Here is a 15100-nt window from a genome sequence, read left to right on the forward strand (position 1 = left end):
GCTATTTCTAAGGTGATCTATGAGGATAAAAACTCTTCTTTGGAAGTCTTTTCCAAACAGCAAGAACAAGATGGCATGAGAGCTGATGATGATCTCCCATCATTTAGGGTACCAGGCTCCCTGGCCTCAGGGTAGTCACCTTGTTCACCCACCCTTCTCCCAGGATGCCAACTCAGTGACCTTAAAAAAGACATAACAAAGCTCCTTTTCCCCAGCCCTTCGCTGGAGAAGGGCATTACTATCCAAGTAAAGGCAAAAGGAATATGCTCAACTCTCTATATAATCACCCATCATTTGGTTTCCATCTAGCATACAGACAGTAATTGCTTCAGAGGAAAGAGGAGAGGAGCAGCTAGAAGAAAACAGAGACACTGCAGTAGGGCCAGGTCACAGAAAGGAATACACCAGGCTAGATACTAAACTCAACATGGGGCACAGGAACTATCCAGTGGCACAAAGCACGTACAATTCCAATTCTCTGAGCATGTTGGTCAATGGCTCACCACTATGCAAACTTTTTCAATTTGAACTCCAAGTCTGATTATCTCCACCTTTACTAATTGCCCTCTCAAGGAGCTAACCAGGCCAGCAGCAAGGTCCCTATGCTCACAAAAACACACACTGATGGTAGCAGGTTGCCAGCCAACTCAGGAGTTCACCACAGGAGTTACCCACAGGAGAACTTAATAGGAAGCACATCACTTGAAGCATATTCTATTTGTATAAACCCACTAGCCTAACAGCGAAACTGCTGTTAGTGTTACGCAGTTCACTAACTCGCATGGAGTACTCTCAGGACATCATGACAATAACCCCAGCAGTATCACAATTCTTTGACCACACCACATTCTTAATGATACCTGTCAACATTTTGATAATGAAATTAAAAGAGTAACACAGCATAAGCAACGGGACAATAAAACATTTCATAATCACAAGTCATAAGGGAAAAAATATACTGTTTCCCCCAGATAAGAAAACCATGACTTTGTACAAAGTCATATTTTTGAAAAAAATAAGTTGGAAGTGTGCCACATTTTGTCATGTGGGTGCCTTAGGAAGGCATCTGTATTTAAGTTCACTGGTCATTTTCCATTTTCTCCCTGTTTGCTGTGGATTTCTGCAATATCTGAAAGCACAGTGGTTTTCCAGGTTCCCATTATAAGAAAAATTCAAGAGGTTTACTTACGCATTAGGTTGTAAATGTGCTTTTCTGCAACGTGTTCCGTAAACAGCTTTATAAGGTCATCTTTTAGGTCTCTGTTAAGCTTGGTTTCTATGTAAAATTTATTCTGAAAAATAAGACAGAATTTTTCAAGTTTGTTTTTCACAATAGCAAATAAAGTAAACTTACTTTTTCCCTGAATAAAAATAGTTCAAAATTTTAAAGCTGTACAATATTTGGCCTGTAAAGTGCTTCCTTCGTGACTGCATCTATATTACACAGAACATTCCTGTACAATAAAAAAACCATGTATTTAAAATCAAGAACGCATGTGGTACTATTGGTAACAAACCTACTTACATACAGGGGTGCATGTTTGGTTGCTTTTTTTTCCCCACTATACCTACAGATACATCTCCAGACTGTGGAGTTTGTAGAAAAAACACTTCATTTTAGAACTTTATAAATGCTCTAACACCAAAATAGGGCTGGATATCATGTTTATAACAAAAGAAAACATTTTTACCAATGTCTAAAAGTGATTAAGCCATGAAAATAGGTATGTTACAGTAATAAAGCATCAGTACAGCTATCCACTTCTGTGGTTCATCAATAATCCCAGAGGACAGCTGCTCAGAATTAATCACCTGTGGAAATAAGTAATATATATGAATCTACACAAAACTGAGCTACATTAAAATTTTTAAGATTCAATTATCTTGACCCACTCGGCATTAGTAAGAAATTCACCTCTTCAACCCTCAAAGGAAAATCTATTCATTAGTTCCTTGAAGGCCTCCATACCTAATGCAGTATTTGGTATTATTCCTCAGTTCCCAGCCTGCAATTAATAGTAAGATTTCTTGTCTGTATTTTATTCACAGATGGATTTTAAATGCTGGAAAAAAAATGATTCAGGATAAATCTCCTATCGTTACAACACTAACATGGAAGTAGAAGAACTGAATTAATCCAGGCAACTTGTGTAAAAGTTAATAGTCACTGTAATAGAAAATCAATCAAAAGTAATGTACTGGAACACTTTTCTAAGAGAGTTACTAGAGGAAGGGATTTTTTTAAGGGAGAAAAGTTTTTCCACACTTTACGAGTTGTTCTCCTGTTCACTAAAGCATTTAACATAATTGGAACAACCTCAGAACACTATTAGAGCAATCTTTACTTTTTTTTTTTAGTGAAACCCATTCTCTTGGCCATTACCAAAAATATACACATACTGTAATAAATTGTCAATGCAGAAACCACTTACATTTTCAAGGCAAGCATTCAGCAGCAGTTACTTGCCTTTGATGAAAACTGAATGTGTTAGAACAAAGGCAATCCAATGGCTGAACACATGCCCCTGTTGAAGTTTAGGTTTGTTGCAGTGATGGACAACAATCTTAAAAAGATTTTTTAAAAAAAATTTAGTAACTTCTTACTGCTGGTTCCTTCCCTGAAGCTATCCTACCTGTAGAGGTTTTATCAAGGGCTGTTACTCAGTTGCTTCCCCCTCACCTGGGCCTGTTTTTTGAACAAAGATTGAGGGAAAGGCTCTGCAGACAGAATAGCCTGTCTTGTAAGAAACAGACTAACTTCATTTGTAGTGGTTCTGGTCAATGGTGAATTGCCAGTGAAACAGAAATTCACAGCAACTGAAGATACACATCTTCCAGGAAGGGTTACACTACACACCATACTACAGCCTTGCACCAGACCTAACTTCCTAAACCATTTCCACCTTGAGCTTCCTGACCACATACTACAGTGTACCCACTGGTGCAACACACAGGAGCAACCAGAGCATCTCAGCACAACTCTACTGACCCAAATCAAACCTGACAACATCAAACTACTGATTCTTATGAGTTGGCAGACGAGATGCACCCAGCTAAGGAAATTACTTACTCTATTCCTTTCCCAGCCTCCAGAGCTTCTTGCATTATAAGCAGTTGGCAACACGTGCAAACTGTGACGATTTCTTTTGTTTAAGAGTTGGAAGCCTATACCTTAAGTTTCGTAACTAGAAAAAGCAACAACAAACCCTCAGCAGCTCCAAGAAGAGTTACAACACAGTACTTATACACAGAACAACTGTAAAACACTCTACACATCTGCTCACTTGGAAACACCTTCCCAAAAAGATGTTACACTTGCATAGATTTAAATAGACAATGAAAAAAAAAAATATCACTTAAATAGTTAATTTCCAATCCACAGCGCTGAAAGGAGATAGCAGAAGATCTGTTACCTTCCCCATTCTTGTTAGTGGAAAACGCAGAAGATTTTCTGTATAAGATGTCCCTACCTAGGCTTTACCAGTATTTCTTGAAAAGTGTGTCAAGTCACTTAAAGGTCTAAGGTAAGCATATATCAATAACTGAGAAAGTCAGATACAATATAAGCATTTCTTCTACAAAACACCGTATCATAAAGCAATCTGGCAAATGTTAAATGACATAACTGTGTTAATATTATTAAGAGGAGATAAATAAATATTTGAAAGAGAAAAAACCGTATAAGAGTGCTTATCTCATCCACATAAACTCATATATATTTGTGTATACAGACACACACAAAATGCCCTCTAGCTGATAAGCAATGAAGTGCAATACCACCCAGTAAGAACAGTAATATTTTAGAGGCAAAGAAAAAATTCTTACCTATCCTAAAACCACAGTACTCAGAAATGTTGGGCTCATTTCATGCCACAAGCTAACAGGTTTTCAGCTATGTCTCTAAGCATAATTAACAGCTAAGAACCTATTATAAAAAAGTATATAATCTAAAGGTTGATTTTCGTTTTTCTTGAAGTGGAAATACAATGTTTATTCATACATGTGTCCGGCATACTGTGATATGTACAATCTGTAAGCATACAGAATAACCTCATTTATATTTACAAAGCAAGCATTTATTCACAAGGAATTATTCTTCAGAATAAAGCACTGTGTGCTAAGCCGTCTTCCAATTTAATTTGCTTTATCTGCAGTTACATCCCAGAACTTCTGAAGGAGCTTAAACCCACAGAATTTTGGAGGGACAAAAGTGCTTTGGGTCTCCACGCTTTCTTGAAAAGTCCACTATAACAGAGTAAGACTAGAAAAAAAAAAAACAAACCATCACCAAGTGAAAAAGAAAACCAGTAGCGATCCTAGCAAAAGAAGGAAAAAAAATCCCTCAATTGCAAAGTCAACCCTCTCATCTGTCACTCAAGACAAGCTTTGAAACACACCTTGGTCACCATATACAAGCAGGTTAAGAAAACACCTTTCCTGTATTCCCACCATTCACACACAAGAATATGGTTTAGCGCGTATCAGGCAAAAGAAAAAGTGCTGCTGTTGATACCAAAACACACAGGACTAAGCCTAAGGCAAAATACTATGCCTTTTTTGGCCACTAAAGAACAAACACTTGTTCCAGTTGTACAAAAAACCTTTATGTTTTCCTTGGCTTCACAGATTTTCTTTTTAAATATTTAAATGCGTATTAAAAGTTTTCCTAAGCAGCAATATAATTACCCTTTCAGAACAAAGATTATCAGTGCAACTCAACATCTTTGGAAACTCCTGATTAAAGCAATCACTTCACCACCAAAAAAGGAAAGCCCTGCCATCTCTGATAAAAAGGCAGAGTTCAACAACATAGTCCTCTTCACTTAAAAAAACATTGGAAGTACCTATTAAAGTAACTGCAAAGCTCTAATTTATACTGTAGAATAACTAAGCCTTTACCTCTTGCATTTGTTTTTTAATTGTATTTTATTCTCTAAAGGAAACTCTTCCTGCTGTATGAAAGAAAACTTGATTAGATGCTATAATATAAAAATGCAGGAGTGTGTGTACATAAGAGTGCTCCCAACTACATTCAGAAAAAACTAAGAGAGAAAAACATTTTTCAACCTGACTTCTCTAGAGATATTTTCCACATCATCCACAACACTGATTAATAAATTATTTCAGAGAAAAATTGTGAGACTTAATTTGACATTAGCCTTCAAAACCAGCTGAGCCAAATGAGTATTACATTTAGCAGCAAGAGGAACTAACACATAAGTCACTGTCAGGCCTAACTTAGTCACTTAAGTCACTTAAATGAGAAAGTGAATAGAGTTTTACTGCCTGAACAAATCACTAGTCATGCTTTAAAGAAGCTTCTCCTTTACAGTGATAGAGTACTTTCACTTTTCTTTGTTCTCAGATTAAAAAAAAAAATAAATTACTAACTATTCATTTTACAAGTCTGTTTATTACTCATTAACTATTTTTACTATGTTCAGGTATCAGGCTCAAACTCAAAAAAAAAAGAAAAAAAGAAGAAATGATGGGATACAGAGCACTCCTCATTTGAAGATACAAATACCCCATCACAACTGTGTACAAAGATGTGGAAATCTATTCAGCAATTATACCTTGTCTGGACATATAGACAATAATGATAAAACCTGTCTGTTTATATGTCCATCACGAACATTTTTTAGACGTTAATTACTGCAGTCTTAACCCTTAAGGGTAGATTTTGACCCCTGATGGCAGAACCGCAGTGACAGATTTGAGCACTCAAAAGTACACACCTGAACAGCTTATCTCCATTTATAAATGGATATTAAATTATGAGATTGCTTAACCACTCATCTGCAATAAGCAAGTCAAGCACACACAGGTGAAAAAATGGCTAGCATCTAAATACAGCTGAATGCAATAGAGGGGAGAAGTCTCTTCCTAGTTTTTCCCTAGCATTTAATGACAGGAACCAGGAGAAACATAAAAATCATGACCAGGAACACATCCCTTAGCTTACAAGTGAAGCTGTAGCAATGGACTTCATTCTGTATTAACTAGATAAAGAGCACATAAGAAGATGCCCAGTTCAAGAACGGCAAATCCCTCTTTGAATGCAACAAATCTGTACCATGACACTTCGCTGAAAGACTACATCAAGTTACCCAGTTTCAGGTGCATTCACAGAAACAGAATACCTAAGAGATACTGCTTCCCAAACTTTGGGAAGCTACCAATGAGGATAATTTTAAAGAGTTTGAGGTTTATTTGATTTAAATCAGTTTACATCTTTCTTTTTTTTTTTAAAAAAAAAAAGTTTCTTTCCCAACAAATACTTCCTCTAGTTTTTATTTCTAAGTGATGCCAATGCAAGGACAGTTTCTTGGAGAAGGGCAAATTTCAAGCTTAAGTTGTTCATTACCATAAAAAAAAAACAGTAAGAGATGTGGCACTTTTACAAAAACAATGCAAATTATAAACGTCTTCGGAGGTACAAAAGACTTCATAAATTACAAAATCAGCACAACAAACACTTATAGCCAATGGTTTCTGAACCTCTGCAAGGATGCCTGACAGCACTATGAACATAAGTTCATCTTCATCCAGTCAGCACTCTAAATTGCTTTATCAAGTGACACAGACATTTCCAAGAGACATTTGTCTTGTCTGAACCTGTGCAATTTAAAAGCAAGAAACAATCATCTTTGTAGCCTGCCCAAACAACCAAGCCAACATAACAAGCCAATACACTATCTCTGTTCCAAAAGATATAAATAATGACCTAATTATTTGGGAAGGGTTTTTTACAATCAAAATAAAAACCATTCCCCCCACTTCCAGGAAAGAAATACTAGGGCAGAAACCAATTGCAAAACTCTGTATTTAAAACCACGTCTTCTCCTTCCTCTCCCCACACAACTTGATCAGTACTGTTACGCAGGTAGCAAAACCAGGCATGAATCGTTAAGTTCTACAAGTTAAATATCATTATAGCTGCATTTTATTCTTTTCACCTTCAGTCAGCATCTTGTGTATGGACATACTTTATTTGAAAAGAATTTTCTAAAACTTACCATATATATGAAAAGAGGCACAATGCTCTGCAATGCTCCCATATACTGTCCAAGAGCTACGTTAAATCTTTCAATATAGAGATCTGGAGGGCTGGCCTGCAAGAAACCGTAAAAGTCAGGTTGTAATTTGAACAAGAGAAAGATCTGGAACAGCATGGGCTATGCTTTCATAGCAAACAAAAACTACAAAGTGTTTGATACACTAAGTCCACACAAAGCAAGCCACACATCATTCCAGAGTTTCCGCTCTAACTCCCTCCAGCAAAAACAGTTTTCTCTAGTAACTGGTTTTTACTTAGGACTATATGTCCATGCCCAGCAAGAGGTCCATCCAATAAGAAATATAGTATGCCTGTAACAAACTAGCATTTAGCATATGCAAATAATTAAAAAAAAAAAAAAAAAAAAAAAAAAAAAAACCAACTTATTAAAGACCAGACCTTTGTTCTGAAAGAACTATCTGTCACTCCTAGAATCCACAACCAAATTTTAACAAGTGCTGTGGTATGTGGTCCGAACCCCTTGCAGGCTTTTATTCCAAGACAGCAGGGCAGCATTAAGCACATTCTCCAACTCTTCTGTCCTTCACAGAAAACATCTTTAAGTTTTTGCTGGGTCACCTAAGGCAAGGCAGGTATTCAGGGTGTCGAGCTGGGAGGGACTACAAAGCAATGTCTTCAGACAGAGCTCTGCATCTGGCATCCTGCACTCCAGATCAGGCCCACGGAAATCTACTGCAGTGCTCCAACACACTGCATTACTCTGTAGCCCCAAGCAAAACTTTGCTGCACAAAACCTGAATGTGTCAACTTTATGATAGGCCTTGTAGAGCCCACAGTGACAGCACTGCTATTTTCTGCATACAATACCATCTTTGCCAAAGAAGGAAGTAAGGGAGCTAAAAGGATATGTTCTGCAGCAAGTTAAATTGAGAAGGGAACCAGAAAAATGGGAAGCACTAACTAATAATAAATATTTATTTGGAGGGATGAAGGGGAGCTGCATTAAAGCATTCAGGAGTGCACTTATACACCCACTGACAGAAGTGGAGCTGGGGTAACGTGTTCCTCCACCACCTCCTCTCCATCCCAGCCCACCCACATACAGGCCTCTGCCTCTGCCAGGGAGGGGGTGGGTAGGTGCCTCAGTTTCTACTGTTCATATACATATACACACCTATACACACCAAGGACAAAGCGCTGCTTGCTAACAAGAAGCAAAACTTCTCTTCCCTTGCACTGTTTTCGTCTCTGACAGTGCCAAGCCAGAAGAGGATGGAGAATGCAGCAGCGACTGGGACCTTGCAAGAAAACAAGCTCAAAGATTTTTCTAAAAGCCAAAGCATCTGTGGTGTGAGAAACACTCAAGGATAGCTGCACCTTGACCACCTTATCAGAACTTAGAGCTGTTATCTTCATGAAGCACATTTTTCAACCTTTGTATGGACATTCACCAGGGGCCCTAAGAGAACAGTTAGTTTATGTTGACTTTTTGCTCCATTAAGTATTCTAAATGTATAAAAGTTTTTTCCTTTAAACTAGCTTCTTTTGCCTCCCTCCTTATTATGCATAATGTACAGGTGGATAATTTTCATAGCAAACACCGACACAGAGCAGACATTTCAGAAAGGAAAGCAAAACTGGCAGAGGAATAAAGAGTGTTATTCCATATGCTGTTGCCAAAGGTTATATATGGTTATTCCTCATTTTGATCTTGAGTTTTTAATCTTACTACAGATGCAGTTCTCAGGGGTGGCCAAACAAATTTTAGTTCAAAATGCCAACAATGTACAGAAGCAGCTATGAACTCCAAGGAGCCCCTTTCATATATAGTTACATATACAATTTGTTGCAAATAACATGCAACGAAATCTGCATTTCAAAGCAGTATGTATTCCTGCTTCACTCCTTTTTAACCTCAACTTTAAATATGGTTATACTCTCTGATTTGTAAAGACTTGGTATACAGGTTCTAAGACTAAAGAAAAAGGAAAAGTCTACTTCAAAGAACATGTCAGACAAAAGGAGATCATAGCCTGACACAGGGCACGGCTCTTCTCTGACAGTTTGCATTTCTCAATAAAAAAAAAAACAAACAAACAACAAAAAAAACCGAAAAGCCACACAGAAACAGAAGCTATCCGGACAGTATGTGATTAAATCCAGGCTCTAGGCAATGGTATACAGCCAGTCTGACACCCTTTTTACAGAGGACATTAAGGATTGATATCTTTTTCCTCCACTGAAGATGAAAAGTCTGCTGGCTCACCCCACAAAGCCTATGTCACACACGTTTTAAGAGGAAGCAACAATTGACACCCAGCTGTCTCCCGAGAACAACTTTGAGTCCTTTAATGGAAGGATACCTGTTGGCCACCACCACCTTGCAACCAAGTGGAAAATAACCACTCTAGATAAAGATAAAAAAGCTAAGAAAAATCCTGACAGCTTCAGAGGAAGCACTCACTAGTGTCAGGCAAGTATCAGGCCTTGGTCATAACCTCTAGAATGCAAAATTACACTGTTAACTGCTTTATTAGCATTAGATGTTACCTTTCAGTTTTATTCTCCTGATAGTGTTTCATGTCAGGCCTCAACAGTCAAGAAACTAACAGGAAAGCACATACTACCTTACCCTCCTTGTTTCAAAAACCAAAAAAAAACCAAAACAAAAACAAACCCCACCACCAAAAAAAGCAACTCTCCTCAATTATAGCTTGACTTGTAAACTAACAAAAAAAACAAGCCAAAGAGAAATCAATAATAGTATTTTCACAGCTCATTATGAATTACTGTGATCTGTGTGGGGAAAACAGAACCATCTGCTTTCTGTTCATTAGGGTGTTACTGTATGGCTGCTCAAAACAGCTCAACTGAAATCAATTACTTGTTTGAGCACAGGAACTTTCTCCACATCTCTACATTCACATTAATAAGACAGTAACTGGAATGGGACTAGCTAACTACAGGAATTTCATAAACTAAGAAGCAGTGTGTGGCACCAAATTAATGAGTAAATAGATGTTGCTAAGATTTTTTCTATTAAATGGCCATCATTAGAGTAGAACTTGCATTTAAAGTCTGTATTTATTCAGCTGTAGCTATTATTAAAAAAAAAAGAAACTGCTTAGGCTGACATTTTTCACTCTTGGTCTGAATCTGGAAAAGATAACGTATATTCAGCTGTTTTAATTACAGGGGCAAGGTGGAATTAAGCATGACACTTAATACTTTCTGGGGGGTTGTAAGAAGTAAGTCTTTAAAAAACACTCTTACCTTACCTGAGGGGTGTATTACAGTAGCTAATCAAAGAAAGAAAAATATACTGCTAAACTAAGGTTTTCCAGGAAGGAAGATGATCCTTTATTCCTTCACTCCCCATCCTGAATCCTATCAAACTGTAAATTCAGGTTGTACTGGGGGGTTTTGGGAGTTTTGGTTTTTTGGTTTTTGTTTTTTTTTTTTTTCTTTAAGGCACTCTGTACAGGGAGACAGCTTAAATCCTCTACTACATTTCCTCTCATCTACCAGTCATAGGGTTAAGAACAGTTTTCCAGTAGCAACTATATAGTGGGAGCACTGAATGTTTGGTCACGCCTCTCAAACTGTGATGCAGTTGCATTTGCTTAGCATCTTCAGCTTGGTTTTGAGTCAGCTAGTTTTAGTGTAAAATACTACGGCTGCTTTTAAAAGCTGATGTTAAGGACATCATTTAATCTCCTTACACACCATAGTGGACAGCTCAGCACCAAGAGAAATGAGAATTAACAAGAAAACACATCTGAGAAAAGATGACATGTACAACAGACATCTTCAAACAAAACAAGCAAATAGAAACCCAGTATACTAAATTACCCTGCCCTTATTTGAAATCTAATATCTAGGCATTTCAATGAACTTGTGGGCAAGAAGCTGTATACATGAAAAAGATGTGGGGTTTTTTTCAGTTCGAAAACCAGTTTGAATATCATTCTTTGACTGAACATACGAATGAAACCAGAAGACATGCTGCTGGCTCAAGGCAACTCAGAAATGGCTCACAAGAAACAAACAGTGACAACAGTTCTTTGCTTGAGGAACACAAAAGTTAATCTGTTTATGAATAGTCGTCTGGCTCAATCAGCAATATACTCAGTAAAGCTTACGTTCCTATGTTGAATGGGCAGTTCCATTTTCCAGGGAACATGCTCACTGCCAAAATGCCAGCATACATGCTACAGCATCTCTCCCACGCCTGCCAAGTGAAAAGGGAAAATGGCTATGACTACACAAATTAACCTGCTATTTATGTAAATGGTCTGAATCTTTTAAACCAGTTTTTGTTCTTTCTCAAGAAGATATAATTTGTTTACTTTGCCTTGCAGACAATTTATGTGATGCTCAGGTCTACCTCACTAGACAATGTCAATTTTAATGGCAATTCTGGCAATATGGTGACCCTTACCTCTACCTCAAGTCAAAAGCCATCTTTTTGACACCCACACATGAAGATGCACACATTTCTAACACTTCTGGTTTCTGCCATCTGAATTCTAATACTGATCATTCATTTGATCTGATTCAATTTAGTGTGATTCACAGCAGTAAAGGCTTGTTTCACACACAATTAAGCGATGTTCCCCCAGCAAAACTGATGGATAAATGCCTACAGCACTGGATGTTTGGGGTTTGGGGTTTTTTTTTTTCCTTTTAAATATTATGGACTAGACAAATGGCCAGTCTCCGAATCCCTTCTTTAAAAAACAGACTGTCAATATTAGCAGAACACACAGCTGACCCAAACAGACTTAAACACTAGTGATTTAACAAATTTAGTAAGAAAAGAGTTACAAAATGAATGTTCTCAACTTCCATTTTCCCCCTCTATTTCTGATCTTTTCTGCAGGCAGAACATACAGGAAGCAGATTTGTTTTCTACAGAAACTATTGCAACTGTGGAAGTTATTTCAGGGAATCAACTGATTTCAAATTAACAAGACCTAATTAGAGTGTTATTTGTATGCTACAAGAGATATGACACGAATCAGAAAGAAGGCTCACTATTTCTCATTTGGCTAGCAAGTCGGACAATGCCATGCAAACAGCGTAGTAAGAATGGGCTTCTTCACATAGATGGAGTATATAACCTGGCCTCCCGTAAGTACATTACTAAAGTCTAATAACTTCATTAGCAATCTGATTTACTAAGTTTACACAAAAAGCAGCCACAGATAATGTTGTAGGAAGTTCTATTTTACAGATGGCAATACTGTTCAATTACAATATATAAAAATATATATAAAGTTAATGTAATCATCAGTGTACCTTTGAAGGAAAGCAAAATATATCTACAAAATAATCTGGAGTAAAATTACCTTGAAGTATAAATATTAAGAACTGCTATGAGGTTGTACCCAATACATAACTGCCCACAGTCAGAAGTTGAGTTTTACAAGTCCCTCAAAGCACTACTTGGATTCATTTTTATATCACCCTGACTATATGCAAAGCTCATGGTATAAATGTGACAAGCCACTTAAGCTTCATGCTTTTACTCCTGTAATCAGGAGGAATACTGGAAGTTACACAACTGTTTCTAGAAGACAAATAAGGACGTTCAGAACCTAATCTGAAGTTTGGAGTAAGGCATCTGTATTTATCAGATTAATGTTTCAGAAAGAGTTGGGGCAGAAAATGACAGGCTCCTCACCACTGGATGGCAAAACTCCATATAATCACAGGGGAAAAGTGGAAGGTACACATGGGACATAAAAGAAGAAAGGAAAAGGCAAGGAAGGAACAGATTGTCCACAACAGATATTGCTGACATTTTTAAGAACAGATGGCAACAGACAGTGACGCGATACAAGGCACACAGTTCCCAGAGAATTGATAGTCCTCAAAATAGCAGAATGGCTTTTACAGTAACCTGACTCCAATGCATATTCTTCCAAGGAAACAACAGGTGAGAAGATATTTCCATACACTGCAGACTGGTTTGAGAGCTGTCAAGACAGAAGGCTGAGAAGTTATAAGGATTAAGATGAGACAGGAAAGCTTTCTGACATTGCACAGCAAAGAGCCTAAATTTGCAGGTCCTGGGAGGCACACAGCAGCCATGCACTATCTACTGACACCAGTGACTGCTCAGTTCAGTCATGTTCATTATAAAAAAAATATATTATTCATAACTAAAAAAAAAATACACATACATATTCATACATACCTCAAGACATAATAGAGGAGAAAAAGCCCAAGCCTTCTGGAGTGTTCAAGAGTCAAAGTATGCTATGAGCAATTGGCTCCAAATTTAATCCAATGCTTTTAGACAGATGGAATTTAAACAAGAAATTCTGGTGGTTTAGCTGTACTACTTCTGTTTAATTTAAAATAGAAACAATGCAAGCAAACCAGTGAATTCACTGGTGGAGAAACTTAGTGAATTCAACTGTTTCTGGTCAAGACAAAAAAAAAAAGCCCCACACAAACAGAAAACAATAGATCCCTTTTCATCTTTTATCTAAATAAAAGAGTGCAACATGACAAAGAACTACTCTTCAGCTCTCAGTCATTTCCTAAAGGAATTACTAGGATTATTCTAACCAAAATGAAAATATTCCACTGAACTTGCACAAAAAATAAAGCTACTTTTATCATGCGCTAGCCCAATGCCTCAGTGCATTTTTATTGCCAATGCGTAAAGTACTTTCCAGTGTCTTTTGGTAAAGAGGTATGTAATGGGCAGAGTACTTGATTTTAAATTACTTTATCAGAGTGCATAAGAATAAGGTAAGCCAAAAAAACACTAGTACCTAATGCAAATATAGTTTTATTCATTTTAAAAAGAGATGTATTTAATTTGAAAGCACATGCCTGTGTACCCACCCTACCTCATACATCTGAATGACTCAGCGCTTAACCAAAAAAAACAGCTGTCACTATTTTAAACCACAACATAATGGGCTATGTCCATTACCAATAACATGTTTCCAAATAAAGCATTTTGGAAAAATCATCTGTATACTACCTGCTTCAAAGACCTCCAGACAACAGGAAATATGTTCATTTGTGTTTTCTGCAGCCACCCTTTTTTTTTTAAGCACACAAAACCCAAAATTCTGATCAACTCAAGAATTAGGGAAATTCAATTCTCAATTACCAAAAGCTCCACATGGCAAAACTCAGTCTTACTAATGCAGAGAAGCTGGTCACACAGTAACTGCGAGGATGGAAGGCAATCCTTGCTCAGTCTCTCCATAACCGAAACAGCCTGAAGAGAGGTTCATTTATTTACACATGTAGTAAGGAGGGAGCTAGAAATGTCTTGGGATATAGGAGGCCCCCAATATCAAAGAGCTGATGGTCTGATGACAAGCAATTCATCTCATCGAAACATACTGTAACCCAGAAGGCAACGTTCACTGCTTTTCACCCAACATCTAACACACAGAGAATACATCAGTCCACCCACATTTCCATAATGCCTCTGCCACCACTGAAAATTAATTTTTTTGAAGTGAAAATCTGTGAAACAGACCTTCAAGAATGCACACAGTAAGAAACATCAACGCCACACAAGGCATCCTGCAGCCTGGAAGAACCGTAGTCACGCGAGGGATGACCAGGGAGTATGTGCATGTCCCTGTATGACCACGGGGCCGCAGCAGCACCTGGGGTCCACCTGAGTGCCCACCACTCTGTGGACTTCAGCTGAGGCCAGCTGGTCAGGAAAGCTGAGGGCTAAGCACACAGGGGAAAACAAAAAAATACTAAGAAATAGGGAGTTTCTGCAGTGGATGCCGCACAGAGGGAAGAAAAATTCCAGCAAGGCTAGAACCACACAAGATCAAGTCTGACTGGTCCCCTGAGACTTTCCCATTGCTACTATTCAGTATCTGACGGTTTTACTGCTTTTGCTTGTTGATGAGTGATTCTTGTAGGAAACAGCTTGCTCTGGCATGTTGATTACATGCACATATTCTGCAATCCACCTGCCATTAAACTGTTGCACGTCTATGCAAAGAAGTTGCTCGGCTTGTGCAGAATAAGACATTGCATTTGCCTGCCATTTCAGTTTTCATGACCATCTGCTTTCTCACACAA

General features: G+C 37.8%; 1 protein-coding gene across 7 annotated transcripts in view; it reads right to left on the minus strand.

The window, feature by feature from the left end:
- CACUL1 (CDK2 associated cullin domain 1) overlaps positions 1–15100 on the minus strand; it is a 50994-nt gene that overhangs the window by 24142 nt on the left and 11752 nt on the right. For 6 of the 7 annotated variants that reach the window (XR_004842353.1, XM_035896891.1, XM_035896892.1 and 3 more), the window contains 2 exons: positions 7020–7115; positions 1190–1292 (listed from right to left, as the gene is read on the minus strand). Coding sequence is in view for 6 of the 7 variants with exons in the window: in XM_035896891.1 (XP_035752784.1) it covers positions 1190–1292; positions 7020–7115 (199 nt within the window). In the remaining variant the exon portion in view is untranslated. The remainder of the gene's footprint in view (positions 1–1189; positions 1293–7019; positions 7116–15100) is intronic. The other variant, XM_035896887.1, reaches the window with a different exon arrangement.

The sequence above is a fragment of the Egretta garzetta genome, unplaced genomic scaffold, assembly GCF_000687185.1.
Source record: "Egretta garzetta isolate BGI_Z169 unplaced genomic scaffold, ASM68718v1 scaffold486, whole genome shotgun sequence".
In the NCBI taxonomy this organism is placed as follows: Eukaryota; Metazoa; Chordata; class Aves; order Pelecaniformes; family Ardeidae; genus Egretta; species Egretta garzetta.